Raw genomic sequence first — 18,822 nt, 5'->3', positions numbered from 1 at the left:
CAAACTGCGATTGTTGATAACCGACACGTAAGCGCACCTTAGGGTTCGACAACCATGGAAATCGCTTTGGGACCCCAAGATGGTGAGTAATAGTCCACGAAACGGGCCAGAATCGGTCAAAATTGCGAGTGTTGACGACGGACACGTAAACGCACCCTGGGGTACGTCAATCGTGGAAATCGCTCCGGGACCCCAAAACAATAAGTAATAGTCCATGAAACGGGGTAGAATCGGCCAAACCTGCGATTGGAGATTTATTTTATTATTTTACATAAAAAGATGATGATCAAGCCCAATATTTCTTTAATTGGTATACGTAGATGTACAAGTATACACTGTAACCAAAACCAAAAGAAAGAAAAGAAAGATGTAATCAAAGAGAAGATTGAAGGAAGATTTTATATGGTCTCCTCCTACTTATTTCCCAGCAATATTTAATTACAATGAACAAATAATAATGTACAATAATAAAATGTAAACAAATAAGCATACAACTTGTGTCATGCAATAATGAATCTTATTACAAATATTACACTGACATATTTAAGTATATTTATTTACACTGAACAAACACCATAATTTTGTAAACAAATAATACTTCATAGAACTTGCCAAATTGCATGCAGTACATATGGCAGGGGGCCTTTTATTTTTGCACTAGTAGTCTGCATCCCACACAGAGAAAGCACTAGAGGACTTCATCCAGTTGGCAGTAATTTCAGGGTAGTGCCGGTTGATCACATCTCGTAGTCCTTCAGTTGTTTTGACCCATTGCATCCCCTTCTTGGTGTATGTTTTCTCATTGAAATTGCTTGTAATAAATCGATCCGCTTCGAGCCTCCTGTTTATAGAGATGTGTTAAATTAATATTCATATCTTCACTGAGTAGTTATCATCTCAAATTAGTACTTCCACATTTGACTACTTCTTTTTTCTGGTAACATTCTGGATGAACTTTGGTTTGGGTAAATTTTGAATCTGTGAAAATTATCTTAAGCCACATTCTCAGTTGTTTCCTAATACATTTAACAAGGGCTTAAATCAAATTTGGTACTTTGTCTAGCATTCAATATCAGTTAAAACTAAATATCACCTTGATGCCATTAAAATGAAAATGTTGAATGCTGTTTCGCTTATGGCAAATCCCTTGATTTTTTTCTCTGCCATAAGACCAACAAGAAGATCCAATTTCTCTACATCATCTCCATATATTGCTCTTATGGCTTCAATTGCATCCTTGTCACTTGTCAGATCCTCCCAACTTTTTATTGGAATCAGAAGTAGTCTCCTCCTGAACTCATTGTACCTCGGTACACTTCTCTCCCTGTCTCGGTATACTTCATTTTGGAGGAAAATAAAATGACATTAATCTCAGTGTAATCATTATCAAAGGCATTAGACACAGTAATCCTCTTTATTTAACTTCAAGAGTACAGTTTTTGCTTAACATTGTTGTTTATACTAGTATGCAGCAATGTCCTTGTTTTTTAAATAAATGGTAGTTGTGATTGATTAGAGAGTGGTGCTAAGGTTACAAGATACAAGCATGATATATGTCTTGGTAAGAGAATCTTGTATTTTCAATCTGGTTAGTACAATAATAGTTTGGGAATTCTTGAAAATTGAAAAGTATGTTGTGATAATTTCAACATAGTAGTTTAAGGTTACAAAATACTTGTTCTAGTACTTAATTTGTTGCCAGTACGAGTTATTTTAAATATTTTTATGCATTGGATTATTCTTGGTGGACCCTTGTACCAATTTGACATGGTGCAAAATCATGATCCTCTACTGATAGTGGTATAAATTGGGTCCAAATTTCATACCTTCTAGGGCAGCAAGGTCGATTCTGTCAGATCGATTGGTACCATCCAAATTTTGTGGTATAAGGTCCCTGAAGAAACTTGGGTAGTTCCATAGTTCAAGTGCACCACAAGCTTGATATCCCATTGATAATGTTTGTTTGTCAAACCCTATTTTTGATAGCTGATCTTCCCCCTTGAGACCAACCAACTCTCCAATATCGATGCTACATTTTGACACAAGAAAGAAATGGTGTCAGTGTTTATGTCAGTTATACTAAAAATGTGCTAACCTAGCAGAAAACTTATTGTGACCAAGATTATACATTCTACTTTTTATTGTATAGTTAAGAAGATAAAAAACATAATAAAATCTAGCTGTTTGTGTCAGAGTTCAGTGTCTAATGTCAGGTTCAGTAATCCATGATGTAAGAGTCGATATCTAATAGAAGAATGTCTTAACTTTTTTTTCCTCATTTCTTTATAATCTGTATCACTCTTTTTCTGTCTGATCTAATGAAAGTTGTTAGTTTGCATTCCATCTTCTACATAAAAAATGAGAGGAATGGATGCCAAACATAAATTGTGTACTCACTCTTCCAGGTATGGTGGGGAATTATTTGCAGCGGGTTGCCCGGTCGGATCCCTGAGCTTGAGAGTGCTTGGTATTAAGGAATGCATTCTGTAAACACTAGTAAACTCTTCAGTCAAAGAATAAGGTACGCCATGGTTGATCGGCTTCTTCAATCCCACAAGCCCACCTAATGCCGTTCCTCCTATGTGACCAAATGTATCTTTTATTTTCTTACCCAATAATCCATACCTTCACAAAAGAATCAGAATATCAGGTAAATTTTACACATTCTCACTAATTTAATTAATTTGAATTTGCAGATGTAAATAAAATTTCCACTTGGAAAAGTAATACCATCATCAACGGTTAATTTTTTTCTTTCGGCAAATATGATAAAATGAGATAAATATATCCTCACCAATTTGCGCGCATTGCAGCTCTCATGGTTTTAGTCTTGAGAAGCTCGACAGTCCAATCAATAGTGTGAATCTTTGCAATGACAGCAGAAGTGACCAATTTGGCATACCGATATAATTCTTCATCTGATAGTTTGGGATGTTCTTCCTGAGATTAAAACAAAATTTGTAATGTTTTCTTCATATTTTCAGTATAAAGAAAACAAATTAATGTCTTGGTAAATAACAGCTTTATCGGTAAGGTGGCAAGAAGTCAAGAACAGCAAATTCTTCCTAAAAACTAAACAAATAGATAATAGTGATGCTTCTCTTACCTTTATTGCATCACAAACTGCATTGTGTTCCTTAACAAAAAGAGCTTGTAAGATCGAAACCCCAACCCAACCGTTGCGAACGTCGCCCGATAATGGCACACCATTCTCCTCATGCAATAGAAGACCGTCATCTCCGATCACTAGTTTTCCATCAACATAAGTCCTGATCTTTTTTGCCTCTTTCTCATTATTACCATATACTGCACTCCCATCCCTTGGTACATACAAACATAGAAATTGCAAAAAATTACGACATTTTATGCGCAAATGTGCATTGCTTTATATATATTCATCGATCGTCTCTATTTTTTAAGTTCATTCTTTGTGCTTAAGAGAAATTTTTGACAAAGATCTTAACTTGAGAAAATCTTAAGCATTACTTACCACCAAGCTGTGCGGACATTGTAGTAACCAGTCTTTATTCCATCAGAATTCGTAGGCTGTTCTTTTGTGGCGTAGAACTTGAACGATTTGAGGGGGCACTCATTGGCCACTTCTTTTGGAGCTGTGATTTCAATCTGGAAGAAACCAAGAAAATTGAATTATATATCAACTAACAATTAGAGGTGGCAGAACCTGACCCAACCCGAGAAATCTGCTCGACTCGACTCGAATCCGACCCGACATTTTCCAAAAAGTCAAACTGACCTGACCTGAACCAACCTGACCAGCAGATCCAAAACTGACCCGATCCAAGATCAAATAGCATCCAATCCAACTCAAATCAACATATGATAGAAAAAAGTTGATATTGAAATTGGTCCGACCTGACCTGTCCATCACCCAACCCGACCCGACTCGACCCGAGATATTCTAGAAGGCCAAACTAACCCAACAAGTCCAACCCGAACCCGAACCCGAACCCGACCCGCCCGCCCAATTTACCACATGTAACTACAATATATATTTCAAATTCTCAATGGAAGATGAATTTCTATTTTTAAGACTTCAACAAATTAAGGCTATCAAATTAAGGAATTTAAATCAAGCATGCACCTGTTTGGTATCCTCCATATGATCCATCCAGTCATGAACCATGAACTGTATCCATGCAGCTGCTAGTATATTGAACTGTTTCTCTGTGTCCTTGTATTCTCTCCTGGCTAACAGCTTTGTCGCCACAACAAATGGATCTGGGCTCATCAACTGCATCGATAAATAACAGTTAATTATTTTATGCATAATCTGATGATTCAAAAGTATACCTCGAATTTCCATCTGTTAACAGTATGATATAATTAAAAGAAAATGGTTCTGTTTTTAAATTAACAAGCACACATTAGCTCTTATTTTTAGTACTGACAAAACTCACGTATTTTTTTTTGAGTTTCAACGTTAATTCATTCATTTACTTGTTTGAAGCTTGCAGAACGAATACAACAAAAAGTTTCATCAAAAAGAGTTTTATTAGTCTTGAAGTCAAAGTGTCAAACTAAATATTAAATAAGAAAAAAAAATAAAACACTTTTTTGGTGATCTTTACTCCTTTAATTGGCTTCTTAGACTTTAATTTCAGGTCTATTCTTCATTAACTAAATTCAATATGTATAGTATCTAATTTTCTAGTGAACAAAATAATAGCGATGCAAATTGAAATCAGCAGATAAGAAGAGCACATCTAAAGCATGCATATATATACAACAAGAATTACCAAAATAAAAGGGAAATAAGTGCTTAACTAATTTACATTAAGTTATTAACTTGTATTGTTAGAACTTAATTAGAAATTTGGAATTTTGTAAGAAAATTACTAGATTTTTTGTAAATAGTGTATAATTAAGTACCTCATCCTGTTGATCAACTGGCTTCATGTTTCTCCCAAAAAAGGTGTATTGGCTACCAGCCTCTGCATTATGGTGGTCGTTGTACTTGCCATCTCCGGTGCGGTACGGGAACTCCTTGGGGTCAAACAGAGCACCATGAGAACTCCCAACAGCTAGCAGGTTGTATTTTTCGAGGAGGGTCCGGCGGGTGTTCAGGTAGAGTAAACCGATGGGAACAGGCATCTTGTGCCACAAGTTTCTCTTGTCAAATGCATGAATGAACTACATGAAATTAAGAAAAATTAATACATTGGAAATTTAATTAGGTATGCATATGTAAATTAAATACTTCAACTAATGAGGAATCTCAATTAAATAGTTACTAAGGTGGTACACAAGCATGATAAAGCTTAAGTATACATGCGTGCTTCTAATGGCCATATTTATGAACATGATTTGTTAGCTACCACCATATGCATGGAAAAATAATACATATTGGCATGCATACTCATTTGAATGCCAAATTCCGCCAAATACACAAATAAAACCCAACATGGCCATATTTATGAACATGATTTGTTAGCTACCACCATATGCATGGAAAAATAATACATATTGGCATGCATACTCATTTGAAAATATACTTCATTATAACAGATTTCCCTAATTAAATGGTGCATCAAACTTAATTTGGCGCAATTTTTGAGATATTAAAATGAATATAAATAAATAAATATATATTAAAATGAATAGATACTAATTTAAAATGGATCAAGCAATTAAAATGCGGCATCAATAGCTCAAAATATAATTCAACTTTTAGTTGCCTTAGAATTGATACACACACACGCGCGCGCGCGTATATATATAAGATCGAATAAAGAAATGTTTACAAATTTTATTTATGATAAATTATTCTAGTATAAAAAATACTTCATAAATGCCAAGATGTAATTAATTATGTGCTCATCTATATATGTATGCATCCTCTCTAATTAACACCCTTATCTTGCTATAAAATAAAACGCTGACCACATCAATAACATGCACACTGATTAATTTTCATACATAACATAATATTTATGATCATACATTAATATATAACCACTACCTGATATTCTGAAGGAATATGCATGTATGTATGTAACAGCTGTATGCAGTATGTACATACATCAAATAAATACTTGATATATAAATTACTCTTAAACATTAATTAATTAAAACGTACTAGAAAGCCAATCTTGTCACCGAAAGACATCTTAGAGAAAACATCACGGAGGTCCGGATGAACACGAGGCTTGAAGAGACCTGAACCCATGGCTACATGCAAACAAGTTAAATGAATGTATGATCTTGAATATGAGGACTTACGAAGAAGTAACAATAATATATTCTTTGAAAGTTACAACAATCAGTAAGGTGTAGTACTATATTTATAATAGAAAAGGCATGCAGATCAACCCGTTCTCAGTATGTTCTGATATTCAGGCCCTGTTTAGTTCGCAAAGTTTTTCCATTGCTACAGTGACTTGGAATGTTTGGACACTAATTAGGAGTATTAAATGTGGATTACTGACAAAACCCATTCCATAACCCCCGGGTGCTTTCTAATGAGCCTAATTAGGCCTTGATTAGACAATGTGGTGCTACAGTAAACAGTCTCTAATGACGAATTAGTTAGGCTTGATAGAAAGGTCTCGCGATTTGCAGTCCATCCGTGTAATTTGTTTTATAATTAGATCATGTTTAGTCCTCCTAAATAGCAACCGAAAAGTGTTACAGTGAACTCTGCAACCAAAGTTTGCAATCTAAACACAGCCTCAAAGACACGTGCATGATTGATTTGCTGCGTACTATATAGGCGTTTAAATAAAAAAAAAAGATATGATGTGTAGGTGTAGCTGCTCAGAACCGATAATTTTACGGGAGCTGGTACAGTGATACCGTTGTACTCCCTCCGTCCCTAAATGATCATCGTCGTTGGTTTCCGTGCCACAAGTTTGACCGACATTTGTATCTCCGAATAAATTTATTAAAAAAACTAGATTCAAATATCTATCTAATGATGTTAATTTTGTACTATAAATATTAATATATTTTTATATATATTTAGTCAAAGTTGTTTATCGGGAAGCGAAAACGACAGTTATTTAGGGACGGAGGGAGTAGTTCCCATTGTTGATACGGATGATTTGACCGGGCAAACTCGTTCTACATTCCTGACTTGTACATGTAAATTTGTTTATTATGCAGCGAAAATTGTTTATTATGCATGTAAAATCAATTTGCCGAGCTTAATTAAGAACATTAAACAGCTTGCATAATAAGCATTTTTGCCTGCATAAAAAGACATCTAGTAACATGCATTTTACGACTAATACAGTGCATACTAAATAAATTTGGGTGCATAATAAATATTTTGACCAAGTAAAAAAAGGTCGGTAGGTACAGCTTTCCTGATTATTTTGACCAAGTAAATATTTTGAGCCCAAAACGAGTGGCGAAAGTGAAACCACGTGAGAGCAACGTTGCAACCTGCTGTTTAATTATGTACTCCCTCCATTTCACAATACATGCCTTTCATTTGTCAAAATATAAATGTATTTAGACATGTTTTAGTATATAGATACATCCATTTTTGGATAAATGGAAGGAAGTAGCTCTCTGGGTTTGCTCTTTCTCTTGGTCCCAACGCAAAAAAAATGCTATCCCAAAAGGAATCTAAGACAGAAATGACAACAAAGGGCCACTGTCTCGTTTGGGTCACAGCCACACAGGGGGATAGCTAGCCTAGATAGCCCCATCAGGAGTACAGTCCCGCGTCATCGATGTGGTTGCCATGCATGCCAAGAGGCAATCCACACCGGCCTTTGAGTTTGGGAGCCCAAGGAAGAACTACGGTTAGGTTTGGGGGCTGTTTGGTTCTCGTCTATGTGAGCCCTGCCAATCATTGGCTAGCCAATTTATTGGCGCAGGATTTGGCCGCTCCAGAGTTGTCAACTTTTTGGCATCGAGTTGAACTAGAAAAGCTGGAGTGGGCTGGGCGCACCAAAATATTGGTTCCCATCCAAACGGGAAGCCAGGCTTGGTCAATGACCAATATTTTGGTTTGGCAGCCGAGGGCTGCAATCCAAACAGCCCCTTGGTTTCTGTCACTGCCCTGCCGAAGACATAGGCCGGCCAAATCTTGGCGATCGATTTGGCTGCCCAGGAATCGGCCGGCGCAGACCTCAAAAATGAAGGATGGGCAGGCCGGCCAAAAATTGACGGGCATGCAAACACGAACCTTGTGTTTGGTCAACGGCCAAATTTTGGTTTGTTTTTTCGGCTTCAAAAGAAAAAAGGCCAAATTTTGGTATGGCTGTCGCAGACACTCATCCAAACACGCACTACATAACAGTTCGTCGATAAAAAAGACGAGAAAGTCACTGGAGAATGAAATACTAGCACATAATGGAATCGATTGCAAAAATCACAAGAAGAATATATTGCTTGGCGTATCTGTCCCACTCTATGGTGGTCCGGCTGCCTGTTGTTGTCCATGCATCTCCTCGTTCGCTCTACGGGCACGTTTGGTTCTATGCCACGAATGGCCAAGCAAGGAAACAAGAATTCAAGGAACGATGTGAACAGCAAGGCTACTACTTACCTCTTCTGGTAGAAGGAAAACCTGGAGATGTGCTGAGCTCTCAGAAATCCCCGCACGGCTCAACCCATGCTGGGTGCACGCCGCTATATATCGATCGATTCAAGGTTGGCTGGACGTATACGACTGCAATATTAATACTATTGATGAAACACAAGAATTGGAGGCGACCAATTCATCGGAGGATGCTAGCTGGCACACGGCTTCAAGGGTCCACAAACAAGCAGGAACAAACCGCAAACCACCCTACACCCACTTGGGGACCCCTATATTGTATGCATCCGCACTTATCTATCTCTTTGATGAGTTGTGAATGAAATCCTTTTAGAGGCTTAGTTGACCTAGGAACAAATGGCACAATAAAAGAATAGATTAGGAAGGAGGCAGCACATGCAACCTCTAGTCTCTGCACATGCATGTATAGGCCCCTTTGGTAGGGCTCCGGCCCCGCTCCACCTGAAGCTCTCTATCAAACAGTTTGCTTAAAAATGACCCCATCCTGAAGCACTAGAGGAGCCGGAGCCGTTTTACATGGAGCCGTTTTATATTAATTTGATGTACTGTAAAAGGTCTCATAAATTAATAGGAGGAAGGAGGCAGGAAGCACACATATAATGCAACACGCACATGTATGACTACCTCCTCGTGACTTCGACATATACCTATAAATTAATAGGAGCATGCAAAACACGCGAAGGCTAATTCATTCAGCACCGATCATTGATTAGACTAGAACATTCAGCAACTGCGCCCTCTCACAACTTTAATAATATAAACAAATATGCATTTCAAAAGAGATAGGGCCAAACAGTTATGTGACTGTACAATCTAAAATTAACGGTAGTGCTGGCTGCAGCAGCAAGCCGGCAGCCAGCACAATATCCATTGTCCAATGGCTGTCTCAACATGCACCGAGTGATGCTGAACCTCACGATGAGGATGACACCATAGATACACAAGATTTATACACATTTGATGAATTTCTAGCTGAGCAAGAATTATTAGAAAAACTACAACATTTTTCGATAAAGGGAATATATTAATATCGTGAAGACACCAATTACACCCAGCCTTTGCACCAACAAAATGTTAAAAAGACATCAAGGATGCACACAACCAAGAAGAAAATAAAAAGAGAGAGAAAAAGAAAAAAAAAGACCCCGTCACGGTAAGGAAAAACTCGCAACAGCAGCACTCTAACCACCATCGAAGACAACACCTGGACTACAAAAGTGATTCTCCAAAAAGGAAACAATGCATACATGTTGTCGTCGCCCGATCGAAGATCCTGGGTTTTCACCCTGGAGAAAGTTTAAGTTTTCAAAACAATCCCTTCAACAAGATCATTGCCAAGTACAACCAACGAAGGCGAGACTTTGGGTTTTCACCCTGGAAACCGCGACTCGGTACTCGAGGAGCACCACCAAAAATGCAGTCCGCCTGTGCTGCTGTAACACCCCGCATGTAACTTGCCATATTTGTAACTCCGACTCTTGCCATTTCCGGCTATGTGATATGATTTTCCCTCCGTTGTCGGGTTTTGTCTTTCGTTTTGTATTTTGTCTTGTCATGCATTTTTATATCATGTCATCATGTGCATTGCATTCACATACGTGTTCGTCTCATGCATCCGAGCATTTTCCCCGTTGTCCGTTTTCCAATCCGGCGCTCCTATCTCCTCCGGTGCACCCCTTTTGTTTTCTTTCGTGTGCGTGTGTCAAACTTTCTCGGAATGGACCGAGGCTTCTCAAATGGTCTTAATATACCATCCGGAGACTACCGGTCAAGTTTCGTTCCATTTGGAGGTCGTTTGGTACTCCAACGGTTAACCGGGCATCCGCAAAGTCCATTTGAGTGTCCAAAAAACCCCCTCCAAAACCAGCCCAAAACCCACCAAACTCTCTTCCATGCTTTAGGTCGTTCGATCACGATCGTGTGGGCGAAAACCGCATCTCATTTGGAGCCTCCTAGCTCCCTCTACCTATTTATATGTGGGCATCCCGAAAAACGGAATCGCAGACGAAACCCTAGCTCCTCCCTCCGCGCCGCGCCGGACGCGTCCGCTCCGGCCGGACAACGTCCGCCGCGCCGCCCGGCCAATCGCAGCACGCCGCGTGTCGCCACCGGATCCTCCACCGCGCCGGCCCGCCCAGCCCATCGCGGGCCCGCCGGCCCACACAGCCGCCGCCCTTCCGCCTCCGCGCGCCCGAGCCCGGCGCCTGGCTCCGCCCGAGCCGCCGCTGGCGCCGCCGAGCTCGCCGGCCGGCCCCGCCGACCCGCCGGCCCCCGCCGGACTCCGCTCCCTCCGGCGCCCCGCCCGACGCCGGCGACCCTCCGGCCTCGCCCCCTCCTCCGGCCTCGCCGCTCCCTCTCCCTCCTTCCTCGCCGGCAACGGCGGCCCGAGCCCGAGCTTCCCGAGGATCCCCGATCCAGATCCAACTCTCTGTAAACGTACGTTGACTTTCCCTCGACCTCAAATATTCTCTAAGTCTGGAATTTTTACAGCATCTTGCTCTGTTTGCGATGCGATAACTCCGTGCATGTAGCTCCGATTCGCGCGTGTAATATGTCAAATTGTTTGCCTCGTGATGCTCTTCATTTTGTTAAATTGCACCATGTTCATTAGAGGTCATTTTGATGCCCAAATCTCTGTTGGAAGAGGGCTAGTTGCTGTTATTCTCTGGTTCTTATCAGAACCTGGAGATTTGTCATTTTTGTATCATTTAATCTGTGCATATTTTGAGCATGAGATCTACATGTGTTTTGAAGTATGCCATGCCATATTTCCAGTGGTGTAGTCCATGTATTTTTGTGATCTCTGTGGTGACTAGCACAAGCATGCAAAGTAGGCCACGTAATATTTCTGATTTCAGGGACTTAGTGATTTCTCTAAGTCCTTGTCTGCTGTAATTTTGTTGCCATGTAAACTTGATGCTATGGAGAGATCCATGCATATTTTGGAGATGTTCAGTAAGGATGTTTTGTAGCTATAGTTGTAATTGATCCATTCTTGTAATTGTTTGCAATTATGGAGTGCCATAGCATGACTCAATCTTGCTCTACTTTTGCTATAAAATATTTCTGGCAGATTCTTAACATGATATGCAATTTTGCCAAGCTTATTGTAGTTGATACATACATGCTATGAAATTGTTCTTGCCATGGATAGCTTCATAAACATGCCATCTTGCTGTACATATGCTTGGTTTGTCATGAATTGCTCTGTAGTGAGTGCATCAAGCTCACAAAGAGGCCTACATATTAATATTTCTGCCATGCTCTGTTTTCTGCTAAGTCTGAAACCCGATAACGAAACTTGCTATGTTTACATGCTTGCCATCATTTCTTCTGGTCCTTTTTGGCTTATGGTCAGTAAGGGACTTTTGTCATGTGCATTTAGTAGAACACTGCCATCCCTTGTTTTGCTATGTTAAGTTCCTTTAGCATGTTGATTTTGTGCTCTGAACATTGCTACCTGATGCTGATTTCTGCCATGTCCAGTTTTTCACCAAGTCTGTGAACCTGTAATCTTTTGCACTTTTTCCATGCTTGTTTGAGCTTGATATGTTGTGAACTAGCCGTAGCTCAGTATTCATCTTTTGTCAAGCATCTCCTGTAGTTTACTGCCATGTGCTTTGTTGCTATGTTGGGGTGCTGTAGCATTGTTACTTGTTGCATTTTAAGTGCTATCTTGCTGTTTATCGCAGATTCGTGTCATTCTTGTTTTGCTTGCCATTTGCAAACCGTGCATCCGATTCCGGTGATCTTTATATCGATTTCGACCGAAATCATCTCACCTTTCCAGTGGCATGCTTAGTTTGCCAAGTTACTGCCATGTTCATCATTTTCATTCCGGAGCACGCATATGCATCACATATCATATCTTGCATATCATACATGTTTTGCATCATGTTGCTTGCGCATTTCTCGTTGTTGATTTTGGTTCCGTTTGTTTGTGTTCTTGTCTTGGGTAGAGCCGGGAGACGAGTTCGTGAACGAGGAACCTGTCGAGTACGCTTACGAGGATCAAGCTTTCGACAACTCTGAGAACCTTGCAGGTAAGATGACCACCCCTCGAAATCACTTCTATCTTTGCTATGCTAGTTGTTCGCTCTATTGCCATGCTCGCTACCTATCACTTGCTATATCATGTCTCCCTTTTTTCCATGTCAGCCTCTAACCATCCTCTCCTAGCAAACCATTGTTTGGCCAAGTTACCGCTTTTGCTCAGCCCCTCTTATAGCGTTGCTAGTTGCAGGTGAAGTTGAAGTTTGTTCCATGTCGGAACATGGATATGTTGGGATATCACAATATCTCTTATTTAATTAATGCATATATATATATGGTAAAGGGTGGAAGGCTCGGCCTTATGCCTGGTGTTTTGTTCCACTCTTGCCGCCCTAGTTACTGTTATACCGGGATTATGTTCCTTGAGTTTGCGTTCCTTACGCGGTCGGGTGATTTATGGGACCCCCTTGACAGTTCGCCTTGAATAAAACTCCTCCAGCAAGGCCCAACCTTGGTTTCACCATTTGCTACCTAAGCCTTTTCCCCCGGGTTTTCGCGAGCCCGAGGGTCATCTTTATTTTAAACCCTCGGACCAGTGCTCCTTCGAGTGCTGGCCCAAACCGAGCGATGTCCGGCGCCCCCTGGGCAACCAGGGTCTATGCCAACCCGACGTCTGGCTCATCCGTTGTGCCCTGAGAACGAGATATGTGCAGCTCCTATCGGGATTTGTCGGCACATTCGGGCGGCTTTGCTGGTCTTGTTTTACCATTGTCGAGATGTCTTGTAAACCGGGATTCCCAGACTGATCGGGTCTTTCCGGGAGAAGGTTATCCTTCGTTGACCGTGAGAGCTTATGATGGGCTAAGTTGGGACACCCCTGCAGGGTATTATCTTTCGAAAGCCGTGCCCGCGGTTATGAGGCAGATGGGAATTTGTTAATATCCGGTTGTAGATAACTTGTCACTTGACCCAAGTAAAATACATCAACTGCGTGTGTAGCCGTGATGGTCTCTTCTCGGCGGAGTCCGGGAAGTGAACACGGTCTGAGTTATGCATGACGTAAGTAGGTGTTCAGGACCTCTTCTTGGTCATTGCTAGATGACGTCCGTTCCGTTGCTTCTCTTCTCGCTCTCATTTGCGCAAGTTAGCCACCATATATGCTTTTGCCGCTGCAGCTCCACCTCTTTGCACCATTCTCCCCTATAAGCTTAAATAGTCTTGATCTCGCGGGTGTGAGATTGCTGAGTCCTCGTGACTCACAGATTCTTCCAAAACAGTTGCAGGTGCCGACGATGCCAGTGCAGATGATGGCGTCGATCTCAAGTGGGAGTTCGACGAGGAACGTGGTCGTTACTATGTGTCTTTTCCTGATGATCAGTAGTGGAGCCCAGTTGGGACGATCGGGGATCTAGCATTTGGGTTTGTCTTATTTTCATCTGGATTTTGACCGTAGTCGGTCTATATGTTTGTATTTTGGATGTTGTATGAATAATATTCATGTATTGTGTGAAGTGGCGATTGTAAGCCAACTCTTTATCCCATTCTTGTTCATTACATGGGATTGTGTGAAGATGACCCTTCTTGCGACAAAACCACTATGCGGTTATGCCTCTAAGTCGTGCCTCGACACGTGGGAGATATAGCCGCATCATGGGCGTTACAGCTGCCACCTCCTCTTGCCAAGGCTGGTGCTGCAAGTCGTCAATCACTCGACACACAGGAAGAAACTGTGCCGCATAGTCTTCATCGCAGCCAATACACATCTCCGCCATTATAAACCTCCGATCATAACCACATGACTTTCTCCACCTCTATCAATTTCATGGAAATCTATATTTAGACATGTCCCATGACATCGACCAGAAGGCGAAGCTTCACTCCACGCCCTCATGTAACCTCACTGGCTGAAGGTGAGGGCGCACACGACCGGATCAAGTCCAATCTAGATATCCAGTGGCGTAAGGCGCCAATCGTCGGAGATCTCTCCGATAGGAAGACCGGACCCCATTAACATGCAGATCGAGGAGGCTGACTTCAAGCAGATTTGCTACTTGGTGCAAGAAGATGAGCAGGGCCAATCCACCTTTAATCCCAAGATAGCGGCCCCCACACCACCAACTTGCTGCCGGGGAGAAGACGAGGCCGCCATTGGTGTTCCGGCGCTGAACAGATGGAGCAACCAAGTGTCGCACCAGATCAGGCCCAACGCGTCCGCCTCCCAGCGCCGCTGCCCCGCGCTTGACGCGACAACAACATCTGGACCGCGACCTGCAGGCCAGATCGAACCTAGGAAGGGTCCGCGCCGCCACACCCGCACGCCACGGATCAGCACGCCGGAGAGCCACCTAGTCGCTCCGCCAAAGGCCAGCGCCGCCGCCTCGTCTTCTCGCCCGCAGACCTTCCCCCACGCACACCCGACGCCGTGTTCCTCCGCCCCGAGACATAGCAGATGTGCGCCTCCTCTGCCCTCCGCCGTTCGGCGGGACGGTCGAGATGGGGAGCGGTTGACTAGGGTTGCGGGGGGCCTCCGGAGTCGCTCGAGCAGGAGCGACCCGGGAGGCGATTCGGTTTTTGGGGCTAGTTTTTTAGAACAACAACATGGAATGGTTGCAGAATTGAAGACTGACTTTGAAGTGCTTGAACAAGGGAGGAGACACAACAGTGGACCAAGGAGATATTTGGCCAGGCCTCGTGAAGAAGCCAATCAGCGTCTTATGGATGATTATTTCACCATAATCCTGTCTACAATTCCTACAATCTTTCGTAGAAGGTTTAGGATGAGGAGGTATCTGTTTTTGCGCATTGTTGATGCCCTCGGTGAGTGGTCATGAGGGCATCCCAGTACCTCATGTTGTTCCATGAAAGAGGAGGTGAAGCCCAACTTCAGGACTCCTCCAAGTTAGAGGTGTGTCAAAGGAGTTGGTTGATTCCAGTTTTATGTATATTTATTTCTAGGTCATGTTATGGGCCACTTAGAATTTTTATTTTGTGTGTTTCGATGTGGGCCTGTCCAACCGACTAGTTTTCTAGATGCCTATATAAGAAGGCCAATGGCTAGGTTTAGAGGGGGAATTTTAGATTGAGTTTGAAACATTGTGTTCACGTGGTGAATCATCCCTCCGGGGACGGCGCTGCTGGTTATCAAATAAAGTGATGGTTGCGTGAGGGTTCTTGTGTGATCAAGGATCATTGTGCCAAGCTTAGAGGCGTGTTGTTCATCTTCACGTTGCCGGCTGGATTCGTTTCCTCACCTTCAGGTTGCATGGATTGCTTCCGTGATTAGTAGGTTTGCTATCTAGATTGTCTTGCGGTGAAAGATCGGGCAAAAACTGTAGGATCATCACGTCGATTCTTGCTGCGGATTGTTGCTGGTGCCGCTGATGAGTTTAAGTGTAGATTGGAGATCGGGTCTGGTTGATTTACCGTTTCACTTGCGACAAGATCGATCTCCTTTGTTCTCGGAATACATACCGGCGCCGATGACTTAATTTTTTTTCCGATCGATTAGATTGGAATCCGTTTCTCTGGTGCGTGAAGTCCGGAATCAAGCGACGGAAAAAAAAAGTAAAATAGGGAAGGAACGGAGCAGCTGGGATTGCGCACGGATCAGATCGGTTTATTTGTTTCCGTGTTGCATCAGAATTGGTGGTTCGTGTACGTACGCTGGAGTCCCGTCCCGTCCATTACAGAAAAAAAAGCAGTTGTGCTGATGTGGTTTAAAGCAGATCCATCAGATTGGAACTTGTTACGGTTTTGGTTAGTTTGGTACGTGAGTTCTTGTTGCAGATCCAGCAAAAGAAAGAAAGATCTCTAAGGAAAAAAGTTGGAGTTTTAGAAGCGTTGGGTTTGGGGATTAGATCGGGCTTGGCTCATGTGTTCCAGGCAAAACAAAAAGCATAGAAAAAAAAACACCAAATTGGAAGATGCCTTCCGCATGGTTTTCTCGGCTGGATGAGAAGTGTAAGGGTCGTGCTTGGACTGATATAGCTGATATACAAAAGATCATGAAAGAGATGCGGGCGGAACTAAAAAAGCCTATTATAGTTTTTTCCGTGCATACTGTGCAGCCTTCCGTGAAGATACTTTCCAAAGACACATTTGTGGTTCACATAGATGATGTCAACGAGGCAGTGACAACTGGTACTAATTCTAAGAAGGACAGGGCTGATGTTGACACAATTTTAGTGGAAGATGTTGTACCATTGATTGGGCTAAATGTGCAACTCAAGCGGGTACATGGCGATGCCTGCATGACAGTTGATAGAGGTCAGCGTTGGAATTTATTTCAGACATAGTGCATGATCAAGGGCAAGGCATGCAAGTTGATGATTGATGGTGGTACACTAGTGCAGAACCGAGCTTTAGCACCGATTCATTAGGCCCTTTAGTGCCGGTTTAGTACCGGTTCAACACGAACCACCACTAAAGGGCCACCACGTGACACGAGCCAGTGCCGGGGGCTGGAAGACCTTTAGTACCGGTTGGTTACACCAACCAGTACTAAAAGGTTTGAGGGTTTTGGTTTTATGATTTATTTTTCCTTTAATTTTATGTTTTCTTTTTTTTTTCATTTGCCAGTATTTTACGATACTACATATTATACACGTTATGCATATATATAAAAAGAATTTCTGATAGAACCGATCATATATATATATATATATATATATATATATATATATATATATATATATATATATATATATATATATATATATATATATATATAGTGTTACTATTCATCACCCAGGATGCAGAATAAGTTATTCTTCACCCGAGGTAATCTTACGATCACTTCCTAAATAAATTACGTTTAGAATATAAATAGTTACATGCACATTAATTCAATATGTAAAATTTGGTCTAAAAAAAGTTATAAGATCAGAAAAATCACATTTTATGTATGTTTTACAATATGTTTTTACATTTGTAATTTTATGTAACATAAAATATTTTTTACGGAGAGTACATATTTTCTTACGTTCTTTTTTTATGTATGAACAAAATTTACAAAACGTAAAAATACGGCGCATTGATGTCAAAATAGAGAGGGGGTGAAGAATAACTATTCCTCACCCAGGGTGACGAATAGCGCGACCCTATATATATATATATCATCTAATGTCTCGCACCACCATTCACACATACACATGTATATATACAATTTGTTATATCCAATTGTTGGGGAGCGCAGTATTTCAAAAAATTTCCTACGATCACGCAAGATATATCTAGGAGATGCATAGCAACGAGATGGGAGAGTGTGTCCACGTACCCTCGTAGACCGAAAGCGGAAGCGTTTAGTAACGTGGTTGATGTAGTCGAACGTCTTCACGATCCAACCGATCCAAGTACCGAACGTACGGCACCTCCGTGTTCAGCACACGTTCAGCACAATGACGTCCCTCGAGCTCTTGATCCAGTTGAGGACGAGGGAGAGTTTCATCAGCACGACGGCGTGGCGACGGTGATGATGAAGTTACCGGTGCAGGGCTTCGCCTAAGCACTACGACGATATGATCGAGGTGTTAAACTGTGGAGGGGGGCACCGCACACGGCTAAGAGATTGTCTGTTGTGCTTTGGGCTGCCCCCTTCCCCACGTATATAAAGGAGGGGGAAGAAGGAGGCCGGCCAAGGGGGAGGCGCGCCAAGGGGGGGAGTCCTACTAGGACTCCAAACCTAGTAGGGTTCGCCCCCCCTTTCCTATTCCAAGAGGGGGAAGGAAGGAAGGAGAGGGAGGGGGGAAGGAAAGAGGGGGCCGCGCCCCCTCCACCTAATCCAATTCGGACTGCCATGGGGAGGGGCGCGCGCCACCTTGTGGCCTTCCCTCTCCTACTCCCTTATGGCCCATCAAGGACCATAACTTCCCCGGGGGTTTCCGGTAACCCCTCGGTTCCCCGATAAATATCCGAAACGTCCCGAAACCTTTCCGGTGTCCGAATACCTTCGTCCAATATATCAATCTTTACCTCTTGACCATTTCGAGACTCCTCTTCATGTCTATGATCTCATTCGGGACTCCGAACAGACTTCGGTCATCAAATCACATAACTCATAATACAAATCGTCATCGAACGTTAAGCGTGCGGACCCTACGGGTTCGAGAACTATGTAGACATGACCGAGACACATCTCCGGTCAATAACCAATAGCGGAACCTGGATGCTCATATTGGCTCCTACATATTCTACGAAGATCTTTATCGGCCAAACCGCATAACAACATACGTCATTCCCTTTGTCATCGGTATGTCAGTTGCCCGAGATTCGATCGTCGGTATCATCATACCTAGTTCAAT

At 42.2% G+C, this 18,822-nt stretch overlaps 1 protein-coding gene across 2 annotated transcripts; it reads right to left on the bottom strand.

Moving 5' to 3' along the window:
* Nucleotides 1–465: 465 nt before the first annotated feature.
* On the bottom strand, nucleotides 466–8,969 carry LOC101290585 (alpha-dioxygenase 1). Of its 2 annotated transcripts, XM_044541087.1 has the most exons (11): nucleotides 8,519–8,969; nucleotides 6,098–6,189; nucleotides 4,891–5,151; nucleotides 4,103–4,252; nucleotides 3,491–3,624; nucleotides 3,107–3,320; nucleotides 2,795–2,940; nucleotides 2,398–2,625; nucleotides 1,827–2,029; nucleotides 1,094–1,337; nucleotides 466–841 (listed from the first exon to the last, which is right to left on the bottom strand). In XM_044541087.1, the coding sequence occupies exons 2-11, from the start codon at nucleotides 6,185–6,187 to the stop codon at nucleotides 658–660; spliced, it is 1,854 nt and encodes a 617-aa protein (XP_044397022.1). In that variant the 5' UTR covers nucleotides 6,188–6,189; nucleotides 8,519–8,969; the 3' UTR covers nucleotides 466–657. The 2 variants fall into 2 exon arrangements, with proteins under 2 accessions (XP_044397022.1, XP_044397023.1); XM_044541088.1 differs by lacking the exon at nucleotides 8,519–8,969 and having other exon boundaries at nucleotides 6,098–6,191.
* Between the last annotated feature and the right edge of the window lie 9,853 nt (nucleotides 8,970–18,822).

The sequence above is a fragment of the Triticum aestivum genome, chromosome 5D, assembly GCF_018294505.1.
Source record: "Triticum aestivum cultivar Chinese Spring chromosome 5D, IWGSC CS RefSeq v2.1, whole genome shotgun sequence".
Classification (NCBI taxonomy): domain Eukaryota; kingdom Viridiplantae; phylum Streptophyta; class Magnoliopsida; order Poales; family Poaceae; genus Triticum; species Triticum aestivum.
This window is presented reverse-complemented; position numbering and strand designations above follow the sequence as displayed.

Excerpts from the sequence above, each read along its gene's own strand:
- LOC101290585 (XM_044541087.1), bottom strand. The coding sequence starts at position 6,187 with ATGGGTTCAGGTCTCTTCAAGCCTCGTGTTCATCCGGACCTCCGTGAT. Across the intron at positions 3,321-3,490 it reads AATGTCCGCACAGCTTGGTG|GGATGGGAGTGCAGTATATG; the intron begins GTAAGTAATGCT and ends GTATGTACCAAG. Across the intron at positions 842-1,093 it reads TTCATTTTAATGGCATCAAG|GAGGCTCGAAGCGGATCGAT; the intron begins GTGATATTTAGT and ends CTCTATAAACAG.